This window comes from Lithobates pipiens, unplaced genomic scaffold, assembly GCF_037356315.1.
Source record: "Lithobates pipiens isolate NorthernLeopardFrog02 unplaced genomic scaffold, aLitPip1_a1.2 Scaffold_22, whole genome shotgun sequence".
NCBI classification, from domain to species: domain Eukaryota; kingdom Metazoa; phylum Chordata; class Amphibia; order Anura; family Ranidae; genus Lithobates; species Lithobates pipiens.
This window is the reverse complement of record NW_027507784.1, coordinates 22945534-22959641: the sequence shown is the minus strand read 5'-3', so window position 1 is coordinate 22959641 and position 14108 is coordinate 22945534. Positions and strand designations below refer to the sequence as shown.

Below are 14108 nucleotides of genomic sequence, written 5' to 3'. Positions count from 1 at the left end.
CCCATTGTCATACATCCCACACTCCTCTCCCGTACATACTGCCCACTTTCATACCTTCCACACTCCTCTCATGTACATACTGCCCTCTATCATACCCTCCACACTCCTCTCCTGTACATACTGCCCACTGCCATACCTTCACATTCTTCTCCTGTACATACTGCCCACTGCCATACCCTCCACACTCCTCTCCTGTACATACTGCCCATTGTCATACATCCCACACTCCTCTCCTGTACATACTGCCCACTGTCATGTCATGTCAAAAAAAATAAAAGGTAAAAAAAATTGCAGGAAAATTATGCAATACCCCGAAGGGGAAGGGGGAAGAAAAACAAAGAGGTGTACAGTCATGGTGATAGAGGAAATCACAGAGATAGTTAAGTTACTAAGTGAAAGAAACCATATACCACAAAAGAGAAATAAAGAGGTAAAAAATAAATAAATAAATCACATAAAGATCATGCAGTTTCCCAAAGAGGGGAAGGGTAAGGAAAAACAAAAAGGTGTGTGATAAAGGCGATAAAGAGGAAATTGCAGGGATAGTTACCTGGTGACTTTGTAACTTATGTTCAAGAGAAGGGTTTGGACAACCAGATTAAAATCACCAAATCAATCCCTCGGTAGACATTGAAATTCCAACAAGTCATCTACCAATGGTATCCAATGGTATCATCTACCAATGGCATCCAATGGTATCATCTACCAATGGCATCCAATGGTATCATCTACCAATGGCATCCAATGGTATCGTCTACCAATGGCATCCAATGGTATCGTCTACCAATGGCATCCAATGGTATCGTCTACCAATGGCATCCAATGGTATCGTCTACCAATGGCATCCAATGGTATCATCTACCAATGGTATCCTTTTCCCTTGTTTTCCCTATAGGTCATCCTTCATATTGGTCAAATTGGATGAAACACTGACCCATCTAAAGCCACCCTAACGTCAAAGCTGAAAATAATTATTCCCTGTACACACGGATGGACTTTCCGACAACAAAATCCGTCAGATTTTTTCAGACGGATTTTGACCCAAACTTGCCTTGCATACACACGGCCGCACAAATTTGTCGGAAAATCAGTTTGTTCTGAACGCGGTGACGTAGAATACGTACAACTGGATTATAAACAGGCCAGTAGCCAATAGCTTTCGTCTCATAATTTATTCTGAGCATGTGCGGCACTTAGTCCGTCGGAATTGTCTACACACGATCGGAATTTAACCGATTGGATTTTGTTGTCGGAAAATTTTAGATCCTGCTCTCAAACTTTGTGTGTCGGAAATTCAGATGGAAAAAGTCAGATGGAGCCCACACATAATCGAATTTTCCGAAAACACGATCCGATCGCACATTTTTTTTACGGCGGAAAGTCCACCCGTGTGTATTATTATTAGTCTTCTGACAACAAAACACATAAGCCCTCTTTTCCCCCCTCACCTCCCACAATGCAATGTGTTCTCATATGAGCCATTTACGATTCAGAACTGTAATATAAGTGGAATGCCAGTCCAAGAAAAGACTGAAAGGAAACCAGAGCTTGTCTTCCTAAACCATATTGTTATGAAGAATGAGGAAGTTTAAAAAAAAAGGTATAAATTAATGGAAAGAAAATAATGTTCTTAATCGACCAGCGAGAGAGAAAGGGAGAGAGATCTGTTGAATATTCTCTACTCTGCTGGGATGGGAATGATCACTGTACTTATCCTAATAGCCACAGGTAAGTAACTTACCTAAAAAAAAGTCTGGCCCCATGCAGAGCTGTCAAGCGAATCCCTGAAAAAATTAAATAAAAAAAATGGGGCCACAATAATCTGCCCCTTATTATATTTGTTCTTTGCTGACTTGTAGATTCCTGAAATCATTGTAACAAGCGAGGAGTGGAATGATTTCAAATAAAATTATTTTACTGCAAAATTACTGATTTCGCTCTTGGTGAACGTTTGCCGAAGTGGGAATCTCTTTCATTTAATTTAATTAGAACCTTTTTTGAGATAGTATTTAAATTAGTTTTGTTTATTACATTGATTTTTATATTATTTTTTTTTTGAGTGTATTTTATAGTTACTTGTATCTATATTATTGTATCTATACTATATTATAGTTACTGTCCCTTCATTTTTTTTCAATCTTTTATTTTTTATTTTTTTGCCACAAGCACAGTTGCAGCATAATTGAGATTGCACCTTTCCTATTGACTTCAATGCATTTTACGAAATTTCAGCGAAACAAATCAGTTTCGCTCATCCCTATATGTAGCATCTTCAAGGGCTGCATGGGGGAGATGTTAATACAATAGAAGAAAATCTTTTTCGATTGTTGATTTAACATTAGACTTGTACACAACAGAAAATTTCGTTTAATTTTGTTTCGTTGTCATTCATAAAATACATAATTCCGTTGTGTTATATTCGTTATGTTACGTTAATACATTTTCAGATAATTCGTTATTATTCGTAGAGTGTCGAATTCATTAGTTTGTATTAGTTGAAATTCGCTATTTATGTATGTATAGATATTCGTGATAATGATTCGTAGTTTGGAAAGTCGTTTGTTTATTGAATCTTTTAACACACACAATGACAACGTCTCTTCTCCTCGGCTCAAATACAATACAACGCCCTTCTCACTCAGTTCTCAGGAATGCACTTTGCCAGTAATCCAACCTCCGGCACAAAATTAATTAGCTGATTGGACTATAAGATTTACTTTGAGTTGATCTTTTGTTTCATTAGATCTTTAAAGAATTACCGAATCATGTCGAATTCATTCAAATTAATTTGTTATATTTCTTTCGTATTCGTTGCAATTCGTTATTTTTTATTCGGACATTAAGATGCAAAATTCGGCCGAATTTCGATTTGTTACGAAACGAATTGCACAAGCCTATTTAACATAGAGCATTGAATTATTTTTTTTTTTAGGATTTCAAGGACTACACCTTTACAAAGAAGAGTTTCTGTGTTTGCATCCAGAATATGGGGTACAATTTTCAAAACTAGAGTGTAGAAAGGGCTAATGCCCCGTACACACGATCGGACATGGATCGGACTTTCTGACAACCAAATCCCATGTTTTTTTTTTTCCCGACGGATGTTGGCGCACACTTGTCTTGCACACACACGGTCACACAAAAAGTTGGCCGGAAATTCCGAAAGCCAAGAACGCCGGCGGCGCGCACGTGATGGCAGGGCGGCATATAAAAATGGACGTACCTGTACGCCAATATGCCTGCCCGTGCCATTCTGCCAACGTACATTGGCGTGCGCCGGTCGGGAACTGGTTAACCTCTGTGATACATCCCTCTGATGAAGATTTGTGTAAGGAATTGAAACGCGGCAGTTTTCCATATGCCTTAATATGCATATTGTGGCTTTATCATGCTTTTTTATTTCATATGTTTTTGTCCATTTTTTTAAATAACAATATCAAACATTTCATTTTTTTATTTTGTCAGATTTTTCTCGGCGCCCGCTACTACCTTATTCACTGAATTTAAGGGATATAAAAATGATTGGATACTTTCTGAAAAAATGTTCCAAAGACAACTAATAATATTAATATAATTATAATTAGGGCTTTTTTTTTTCAGGAAATAGGTACAGGATGGAACTCCACCCTTCCGAGTTACCCCTCATCTCCGCCCCCTACCCGTCTCTGGGTACCATCCCTTGGTTCCATCCCTTGGTTCCACCACCTACCCACCCTCCAGTACAGCACCTTTCAGAGAATACAGAACTAAGTATTTTGTGCTGCTCAGTAATTTCTATGAAATGTGTTAATGAAAACAAGAAAGATAGTGAAACAGATCCCTTGCAATGAGCAACGATAGACCCCACCCCAGCAACAATAGACCCCATCCCAGCAACAATAGACCCCATGCCAGCAACAGTAGACTCCACCCCAGCAACAATAGACCCCACCCCAGCAACAATAGACCCCACCCCAGCAACAATAGACTCAACCCCAGCAACAATAGACCCCACCCCAGCAACAATAGACCCGACCCCAGCAACAATAGACTCCACCCCAGCAACAATATACCCCACCCCAGCAACAATAGACCCCACCCCAGCAACAATAGACTCCACCCCAGCAACAATAGACTCCACCCCAGAAACATTAGACTCCACCCCAGAAACAAAGGACGCCCCTCCAGCAACAACAGATTCCCCACACAATAAATGACTTTCCCCCAGCAACAATGGACCCCTCACAACAAAATACCACCCCAGCAACAACAGACCCACCAGCAGCCAGCAACAATAGACCTCTCCCTCAACAGTAGATCCCACCCAGCAACAGCTGACCCCCCAGCAAGATAAGACCCCCCCCTCCACTAACAGTAGGCTTACCCAGCAACAATAGACCCACCACACAAAAACAGATCCCCACCAGTGACAATAGATACCCCAGCAGCCAACAACAATAGACCTTCCAGTACCCCTTGCCAGTACATATACATTCAGTGCTGGAGGTGGCGGAACTGCGTTCCCCACGCATTCCTGCTGAAAAAAAGCCCTGATTATAATGAATAACGTAAGGGAGAACACTATTTTGGTTGAGTAAACTGAATGGAATGCTCTGGGGGGGGGGGGGGAATTAAGATTTTTTCCCTCCTGTGTGGCAAAGTTAGCAATAGATGCCAGGCAGGGAGATGGGGTTTGGCGTCCTGTGCAACAAAACTACCGTTAGAGGTTAGAAGTTAAACTACAAAATAGGGGATAGTTTTATGGCATTTTTATTATAATTTCTTATTTTTTATTAGTAATGGCAGCGATCAGTGATTTTTATCGGGACTTTGACATTATGGCGGACACATCGGACACTTTTGACGCTATTTTGGGACGTTGTCATTTATACAGCGATCAGGGCTATAAAAATGCACTGATGTACTGATGCACTCCTGTGTAAATGACACTGGCAGGGGAGGGGTTAAACTGAGGGGGGGGGTGATGAAGGGATTAAGTGTGTCCTAGGGAGTGATTCTAACTGTGGGGGGATTGTCTTCAACTCACATGACAGCGAACACTGCTCCTGATGACAGGGGAGCGGTGATCTCCCTCATGTCACAAGGCAGAACGGGAAAATGCCTTGTTTTCATCTTCCTGTTCTGCGGCTCTGTGACACGATCACCGGAATACCGGCGGACAGCAAGTCCGTGAGACCCATGGGCACGGTCACGCTGTACGCGGCGGGCGAGCACGCTGTACGCGGTGGGCGAGCACGCTTTACGTGGCGGACGAGCACGCCCACTAACCCCAGAAATTAAAGGGGACATACAGGTACACCCATTTTCCCACCACTGCCATTGTGCCGACGTACACCGGTGTGCGGTGGTCGGCAAGTGGTTAAAGTGATTGTAAAGGTAAAAATTAAAAAGAATAAAAAATAACAAACATTTCTATATTTACCTTCTCTGTTCAATGGAATGGCACGAACCTTCTCTTCTTGGGTCCCTTGCAAAGGAATGCATTAAGGTAAAAAATGTTTAGGCTTTAGACATTAAAACACATTTATGCACAATGTGCCCTAATCCAAAAGTACACACTCAAAACTCCTTACCAAATCCCAATGACCATTGCTATTACATGAGGGGTAAATCCTCCCACTGACAGATATATCTCCTTAGCAAAGTAAAAAAAGAATGTGTGGCCTCAATTAGTGAAAAAACAGCTGACAGGAATCAAGAAGTACACTATAATACCAAAAGTATTGGGACGCCTGCCTTTACATGCACATGCACTTTAATGACGTCTTAGTCCGTAGGGTTCAATATTGAGTTGGCCCACCCTTTGCAGCTATAACAGCTTCAACTCTTCTGGGAATGCCGTCCACAAGGTTTAGGAGTGTGTCTATGGGAATGTTTGACCATTCTTCCAGAAAGACATTTCTGAGGTCAGGCACTGATGTCGAAGGCCTGGTTTCACAGTCTCTGCTCTAATTCACCCCAAAGGTGTTCTATTGGGTTGAGGTCAAAACGATTACCGATCTTCTGTTTACATCACATAATCAGCTGTCATTGGCTGACCCCCTTACTCCGATCTGTGATCACCCGAGTCTCATTGACTCGGTGATCACAGCACGCGCTGGGCATACCCTGCATGGGGGGGGGGGGGCGCGGGGAGCGTGCAAATGGCGGGGACATCTATTGACGGCCTCCCGGCAAAGTAGGTCTGCACTGTAGCCATCATTCAGCTATAGCACAGATCTATAGGGGTTAAGGTATTAAAAATGTCTCAATCAATACTTTTTATAGAGTTACACATTTTTATTTTTTATTGACAAAGATATAACACATTGGTACAGCAACCAAAATGTTCAACATGAGCATAGAAAAAAATGAGGTTCATTAGAGGACATTAAGGGATAGGCACCATAATACAGCGTAACAGTCCTGATACATGTTCTCAGCAAAATACCATCTTGGATAAAATTCAACATTTTTTAAATGAGATTTATCAAAAAAATACACATTGCAAAGCATAAAACCTTTGTACACCCTCCTGTGCATATGCCCTTTGACATTGCGTTGTAATATAAGTAATGCTTTTGAATGAAAGCCTCATCTTACAGTATTCATACAGGTGCCTTCATTTTACAATGACAACAATAGTGGAGGAATAATTGAGACGTGTCTGTTCACTTCATTGAACATTTCCGTTTCTTTAGGAGAAATGGTTGGTGACTCTACAATATAATATAGAAAAGGAGAAAACCCCTATTGGGGGGATGTATGGGACCAGGGGTGGACTGACAACTCATGGGGCCCCCGGGCAATAGGAGATTATGGGACCCCCAGGCAATCCGAGAATATGGGGCCACACAGTATACACACACAGTATACACATACATGTACACACAGTATACACAGACATGTTTCTATTGGCTGAGAAGGTACTGGAAAGGCGGGGCAGCTATAATCTCAGGATTTTTAGACCAAAAGAATGTCGGTAAGGGACATTTCAGAGACAGATGTAAAAAAAAAAAAAACACAGATTTTTACATACTGTCCCTGGTTTTACTGAGGCCGGCAACCCTGATGGGGCCCCCTAGTGGCTCAGGGCCCTCGGGCAGTGCCGAGTGGCCCAATGGTCAGTCCGCCCCTGTGTGGGACTTTCAGGGTGCTATTCATATACTCATACATATACTCATATTATTATTATTATTCACGATTTATATAGCGCGTTTAGGCAGCGCTTTACAATATATAGAGGGGGGGGGGGACAACACAATTACAGTACAATACAAAAGGTACAGGAGGGCCCGGCTCGTAGAGCTTACATTCTAAAGCGAGGGGGTGGTGGTACAAAAGGTAATAGCTGCAGAGAATGATTTGATGGGGGTGACGCTATGCTATTCATATACTCATCAACAACAATTGTAGTTAAAAAAAGTTATTTTATTTTTACACATTAACAAAGAAGAAAAAAAAGTATATAGTGCTACATTTCTTCCATACAAAATATTTATGGAAGAAATGTAGCACTATATACTTTGTTTTTCTTCCATACAAAATATGTATGAAAGAACTGTAGCACTATATACTTTTTTTTTCTTCTTTGTGAATGTGTAAAAATAAAATAACTTTTTTTAACTACAATTTTTGTTGATGAGTAAATATATAGCACCCTGAAAATCCCATACATCCCCCCAATAGGGGTTTTCTCCTTTTCTCTATGACAAGGGGACGTTGGTGTTGATTAACCAAATTTGGAAATTGATCACTTTAAACTCTGTATCTTGATACAATATAACAAAATCAATGAAAAGCAGAATTCCATATATAGTGTGTACATATTTTTTTTTTCTGTCTATTAAATATACAAATATGTACCCACTATATATGGGAATTTGTGTCTCATTGAGTTTTTTTTTTATATTGTAATGCAGTGTTAATTTTTGTGCACTGCCGAAAAATTCATTTGTTTTTTTTTTGTTTTTTGTTTTTGCAGTCATTCGTTATGATCGCAATTCATAAAGTCACAAATTTGAAGACTTGTAAATGAAAAATTTCGTAAATACAAAAATTCCTAAATTTGAAAATTTGTACATTTGTAAAATTCGAAAATGTGAAAATTCACAAATACGAAAATAAGACAGAAGATCAGAAAATTTGAAAGAACAAAAATCCCCAAATTCTAAATAATAACTAACTAACTAATAATAACTAACTATTAAATTATAGGTATTGGAATTTCCTTTCAAATTTGGCTGTTAGTGAAGGTAAATAATATGACTTTATCCGAAGTTACGAATTCTCAGAAATAAAGAATGCTGCATCTAAACAAATGGAACAGATCAAATTAATAATAAATAATAATATTAAAAAAGTTATTATTATTATTGTTATTTATTATTATAAATTTGTTACGTTCCATTCATTTAGATACAGCATTCATTATTGTGGATAATTTGTAACTTTGGATAAATTTGTATTTGTTACATTCACAGACAGCCAAATTTGAAAGGAAAATCCAATACCTATAATTTAATAGTTAGTTATTATTAATTAGTTATTATTTAGAATTTTGGGATTTTCGTTCTTTCAAATTTTCGGATTTTCTTTCTTATTTTTGTATTTACGTTATTATTCCAGATTTTCCATTTTTCGTGTTTTCTGATTTTCAAATTTCAAATTTATGAATTTACCAAAGACCGTAAAAACGGAAAAAAAAACGAAAAAAACATGCACATGCATATTCGTGTGCATGAGCGCACATCTGTTGCTCACATTGGCGCCAAGTGGACTATTTAAACCGAGGCTCTGCTCTGCTTCAGTGCTGCCTTGACTGCAGCTTTCCTGTGCATATCTGGAACATGTTACTCTGCACCTGGCTACTGTTACTGACCCAGCTTGTATTGACTATTCCTGAACTCTGATTGATTCTCACTCACTTCTGCCTGTTTCCTTTGCTGCTGCTCTACTGATCTGTTACCGACTCGGCCTGTATCCTGACATTGCTCCTGCCTACAAATCTGCACCTGATCTGTCTACCTGTGAATAACCCAGTTCATCTAGCCCTGTTTCCGTCCCCATTGCTGCCGGATTGCCTGCTGTCAGCCTCTGCCTTCATTTCACTGGTGGGTGCCGCTCATTGCCTGTCTGCTACCAGCCTGTACCTGTCCGCTATCTCCAGTACCAGCCTGCTCCTGTCTTCTGCTCACTGGTGTCCATCTGGCACTCCTGCTCTGCTGTGGTCTACTGATGGTCTTCCCCTGCTTGATCCTAAAAGTCAGTCCAGACCTGCTGCTACCAAAACCAATAAGCACTTGTGCCACTCTGTACTCCTGTGCTCCCTGTCTGTTCTATCAGGGGCCCCTGAGTCAGTGGTGTAAGCGAGGCCTTTCTCATCATGTCAGGCTCTTCCATCAGGTACGTGGCAAGCCCCATACACACTATCAGATTTTCTGCTGACTTTTTCATTCAGATTTACCAAAACCATGTAGTAGAAGGGCCTGCCTGATTGCATACAAATTGAAATTCCTAGGGTTTGACCTCATATTATATGGTTTTGGTAAATCTGAAGTGAAAAACTCAGCAGAAAAACTGATAGTGTGTATGGGGCTTAAGCCTCCCACCCCAAACAATGTACATCAGAGGCGGCGAAAGGGCTAACGCTCATTTCACACTTAAAATCCTCACAATCCAGCCTCATTTTGCCTTCCTCATTGATGCCAAAACTCCAAATTTTCACAAAACTTCCCGGGAAATAAAAACTCTCAGTTTTGCGATTCCTTACTGTTTTGCAGTATTAAGTAGGAAGAAAAACCTATGTCATTTGCAGATATATCTGGCCATTAATAAAACATTCACAGGCATAACCCACTTTTAAAGGGGTTGTAAAGCTTTGTTTTTTATTTTCTACATAGGTTCCTTTAAGCTAGCGCATTGTTGGTTCACTTACCTTTTCCTTCGATTTCCTTTCTAAATGTTTTTTTCTTTGAATTTCTCACTTCCTGTTTCTCCTCAGTAAACTTCACACCATCATCCGAGCAGTGTTTAGTCAGCCAGAACAGCTTACTGAGGAGGAACAGGAAGTGAGAAATTCAGACAAGGTAAACAAAGGAAAAACACATTTAGAAGGGAAATCGAAGGAAAAGGTAAGTGAACCAACAATGCACTAGTTTAAAGGAACCTATTTAGAAAACAAAAAACGGACCTTTACAACCCCTTTAAGTACACAATGAGGTTTATTTACTAAAGTTAGAAAGTGCAAAATCAGTCTCACTTCTGCATAGAAACCAATCAGCTTCCAGGTTTTATTACCAAAGCTTAATTGAACAAGCTGGGGTTAGAAGCTCATTGGTTTCTATTCAGAAGTGAGCCTGATTTTGCACTTTCTAACTTTAGTAAATAAACCCCATTGTGTACTTAAAAGTGGGGTATGCTTAATGTATCACGGGTTCCAAACAGGTACTGTAAATCCTTATTGGCTTTGTTCATATCTCCAAATATCTAATGTACACTAGACATGTGCATTCGTTTTCGTCCGAATGCATTTTCGTCCGAATTTCAGCTATATAGGTTTTCGTTTTGACAAACGATAACGAAAGCACAAAGTCCGAAAAATGAAAGAACCGACATAAATAAATGCTTTATTTTCGTTTTCATTGTTACAACAGTTCGATATAGAATAGGAGATTCGACATGACTCTGACAATAACAATCTGTCTATAGAACCTGTGGTCGAATGTGCCTAACCTTACCTCTATTAGTCCATTATATAGAGAAAATATTCGACAGAGAAAAAAGATTTGACAGAGAGAAAAGATTCTGCAAGTTACTGTCCTAAAAAGTGTTTGGGGACCCGGGTCCTGCCCCAGGGGACATGTATCAATGCAAAAAAAAGTTTTAAAAATGGCCGTTTTTTTCGGGAGCAGTGATTTTAATAATGATTAAAGTGAAACAATAAAAGTGTAATATTCCTTTAAATTTCGTAGGGGGGGGGGGGGTTGTCTATAGTATGCCTGTGAAGGGGCGCATGTTTCCCGTGCTTAGAACTGTCCCTGCACAAAGTGTCATTTATGCAGGAAAAAAGGTCCTTTAAAATCACTCGCAGCTATTATGAATTGTCGGCTCCGTAATACAGAGAACACTCATTGAAAGTCATTGATAAAAAAATAAATAAATAAATAAAAAAAAAGTGTGGGGGTCCCCCAAATTCAATTAACAGGCCCTTCAGGTCTGGTATGGATATTAAGGGGAACCTCGCGTCAAATTTAAAAAAAAATTGACGTGGGGTTCCCCCTAAAAATCCATACCAGACCCTTTATCCGAGCACGCAACCTGGCAGGCCACAGGAAAAGAGGGGGGGACGAGAGAGCGGCCCCCCTCCCTCCTGAACCATACCAGGCCACATGCCCTCAACATTGGGAGGATGCTTTGGGGGTCTGTGACCCCTCAAAGCACCTTGTCCCCATGTTGATGAGGACAAGGGCCTCATCCCCACAACCCTGGCCGGTGGTTGTGGAGGTCTGCGGGCGGGGGGCTTATCAGAATCTGGAAGCCCCCTTTAACAAGGGGACCCCCAGATCCCGGCCCCCCCCTGTTTGATATGGTAAGGGGGTACAAAAGTACCCCTACCATTTCACAAAGAAAGTGTAAGAAATGGTTAAATAAAACAAACAAACTTTTGAAAAATTCCTTTATTAAAAATAAAAAAAATAAAAAAAAGATTCCAGCGGTGGTAATCCATTCTTGCTATCCAGCGACGGACGGTCATCTCTCCAGCGATGGCTCATCTCATCCAGCGCAGCGATCCATCCTTCTTCTGTCTCCGTGGAGGAGACACTGCAGGCATTCCGGCGGCTGACGTTTCTTATATACGGAGGGCGGGGCCACCCGTCACCTGACCCCGCCCCCCTCTGATGCAAGGGGAAACCCGGGGTTCCCTGTGACGTATGGGTGACCACGCACCCCTCTGATGTAACACAGGCAGGTTTCCATTACATCAGAGGGGCGGGGTCACCCATACGTCACAGGGAACCCCGGGTTTCCCCTTGTGTCAGAGGGGGGCGGGGTCAGGTGACGGGTGGCCCCGCCCTCCGTATATAAGAAACGTCAGCCGCCGGAATGCCTGCAGTGTCTCCTCCACGGAGACAGAAGAAGGATGGATCGCTGCGCTGGATGAGATGAGCCATCGCTGGAGAGATGACCGTCCGTCGCTGGATAGCAAGAATGGATTACCACTGCTGGAATCTTTTTTTTATTTTTAATAAAGGAATTTTTCAAAAGTGTGTTTGTTTTATTTAACCATTTCTTACACTTTCTTTGTGAAATGGTAGGGGTACTTTTGTACCCCCTTACCATTTCAAACAGGGGGGGGTGGGATCTGGGGGTCCCCTTGTTAAAGGGGGCTTCCAGATTCTGATAAGCCCCCCGCCCGCAGACCTCCACAACCACCGGCTACGGTTGTGGGGATGAGGCCCTTGTCCTCATCAACATGGGGACAAGGTGCTCCCAATCCTCCCAATGTTGAGGGCATGTGGCCTGGTACGGTTCAGGAGGGAGGGGGGGTCGCTCTCTCGTCCCCCCCTCTTTTCCTGTGGCCTGCCAGGTTGCGTGCTCGGATAAAGGGTCTGGTATGGATTTTTAGGGGGAACCCCACGTCAATTTTTTTTTTAAATTTGACGCGGGGTTCCCCTTAATATCCATACCAGACCTGAAGGGTCTGGTTATGGATATTTAGGGGGAACCCCACGTCAATTTTTTTCTTAAATTTGAGGCAGGGTTCCCCTTAATATCCCTACCAGACCTGAAGGGCCTGGTAATTGAATTTGGGGGACCCCCACGCTTTTTTTTTTTTTATTTATTTATTTTTTTATCGATGACTTTCAATGAGTGTTCTCTGTATTACGGAGCCGACAATTCATAATAGCTGCGAGTGATTTTAAAGGACTTTTTTTCCTGCATAAATGACACTTAATGCAGGGACAATTCTAAGCACGGGAAACATGCGCCCCTTCACAGGCATACTATAGACAACCCCCCCCCTACGAAATTTAAAGGAATATTACACTTTTATTGTTTCACTTTAATCATTATTAAAATAACTGCTCCCGAAAAAACGGCCGTTTTTAAAACTTTTTTTTGCATTGATACATGTCCCCTGGGGCAGGACCCGGGTCCCCAAACACTTTTTAGGACAGTAACTTGCAAATTAGCCTTTACAATTAGCACTTTAGATTTTGAACGTTGGAGTCCCATAGACTTTAATAGGGGTTCTAAAGTATGCTATATACTAGCTCCGTCGAATCTTCTTTATACATTCGACAGACACCATAAGCCTTCCAAGACAGATTCGACCGTAATTCATGTGGATTTTCGGACGAATGCAATTTTTGAACGAAAAACGAAATAAATAAAAACGAATTTCGGGAGTAACTAAATAAATTAAGTTTTCGGACGAAAACTAAATTCCGAAAAGAAATATTTTACTCTGCACATGTCTAATGTACACGTAAAGCAGAAAACAGAAATGGAGATCATATAAGCTGGCTGAGATGTCAAGCTGGTCACGGGGTTGGATATAAATAATGAGCTGTCAAATGGTCAAAAAACCCATGAACACTTACAGCTAATAATGCAGAGTAGACAAAGAGTGAGTCAAGGGAGCCAGACAATCGATCTGAAGCTACCTGGAAACCAGTGTCACTTGTTGTCACTTGTAAGTGAAATCTGAGTGCTTCAACACAACAATACAACAAAGGGAAGCAGTAGGAACTTTTACTCTTGATACCGGTTGCTAGCCAACATAACCTCTGTGATAGATGTTGAGGTTTTGACAGATCAGTATTTACACTCGGCTTGGCCACAAGATTGACATCTCATCCAGTATATTCAGTTCTTTCTGCTTCGATCTGGGGAATCCCTGAACCCTGTTCTTCTATGGTGCCCAGCATATTTATATTCTATTTGAACTCAAATAAAAACTCCTAGAACCTCTCCTCTACCCTGATGAAGGTTTCTGGACCCTGGAACGTGTTAGTTTAGTGGAGTTTCTGCATCACCCTACACACACAGTGTCAGTCCCCCTTTATGTTCCAGCTTGGGACATTTCTGCAGTCTCTATCCTCGCAGTTTCTTCAATGTCCATC

General features: G+C 41.2%; 1 protein-coding gene across 1 annotated transcript in view; it reads left to right on the top strand.

Annotated features, from left to right (window-relative positions):
- Positions 1-1638: 1638 nt before the first annotated feature.
- Positions 1639-14108, top strand: part of LOC143923406 (serine protease 33-like) — a 35858-nt gene continuing 23388 nt past the window's right edge. The window contains exon 1 of the mRNA XM_077447064.1: positions 1639-1728. Within this exon, the coding sequence (XP_077303190.1) occupies positions 1692-1728 (37 nt within the window). The 5' untranslated portion in view covers positions 1639-1691. The remainder of the gene's footprint in view (positions 1729-14108) is intronic.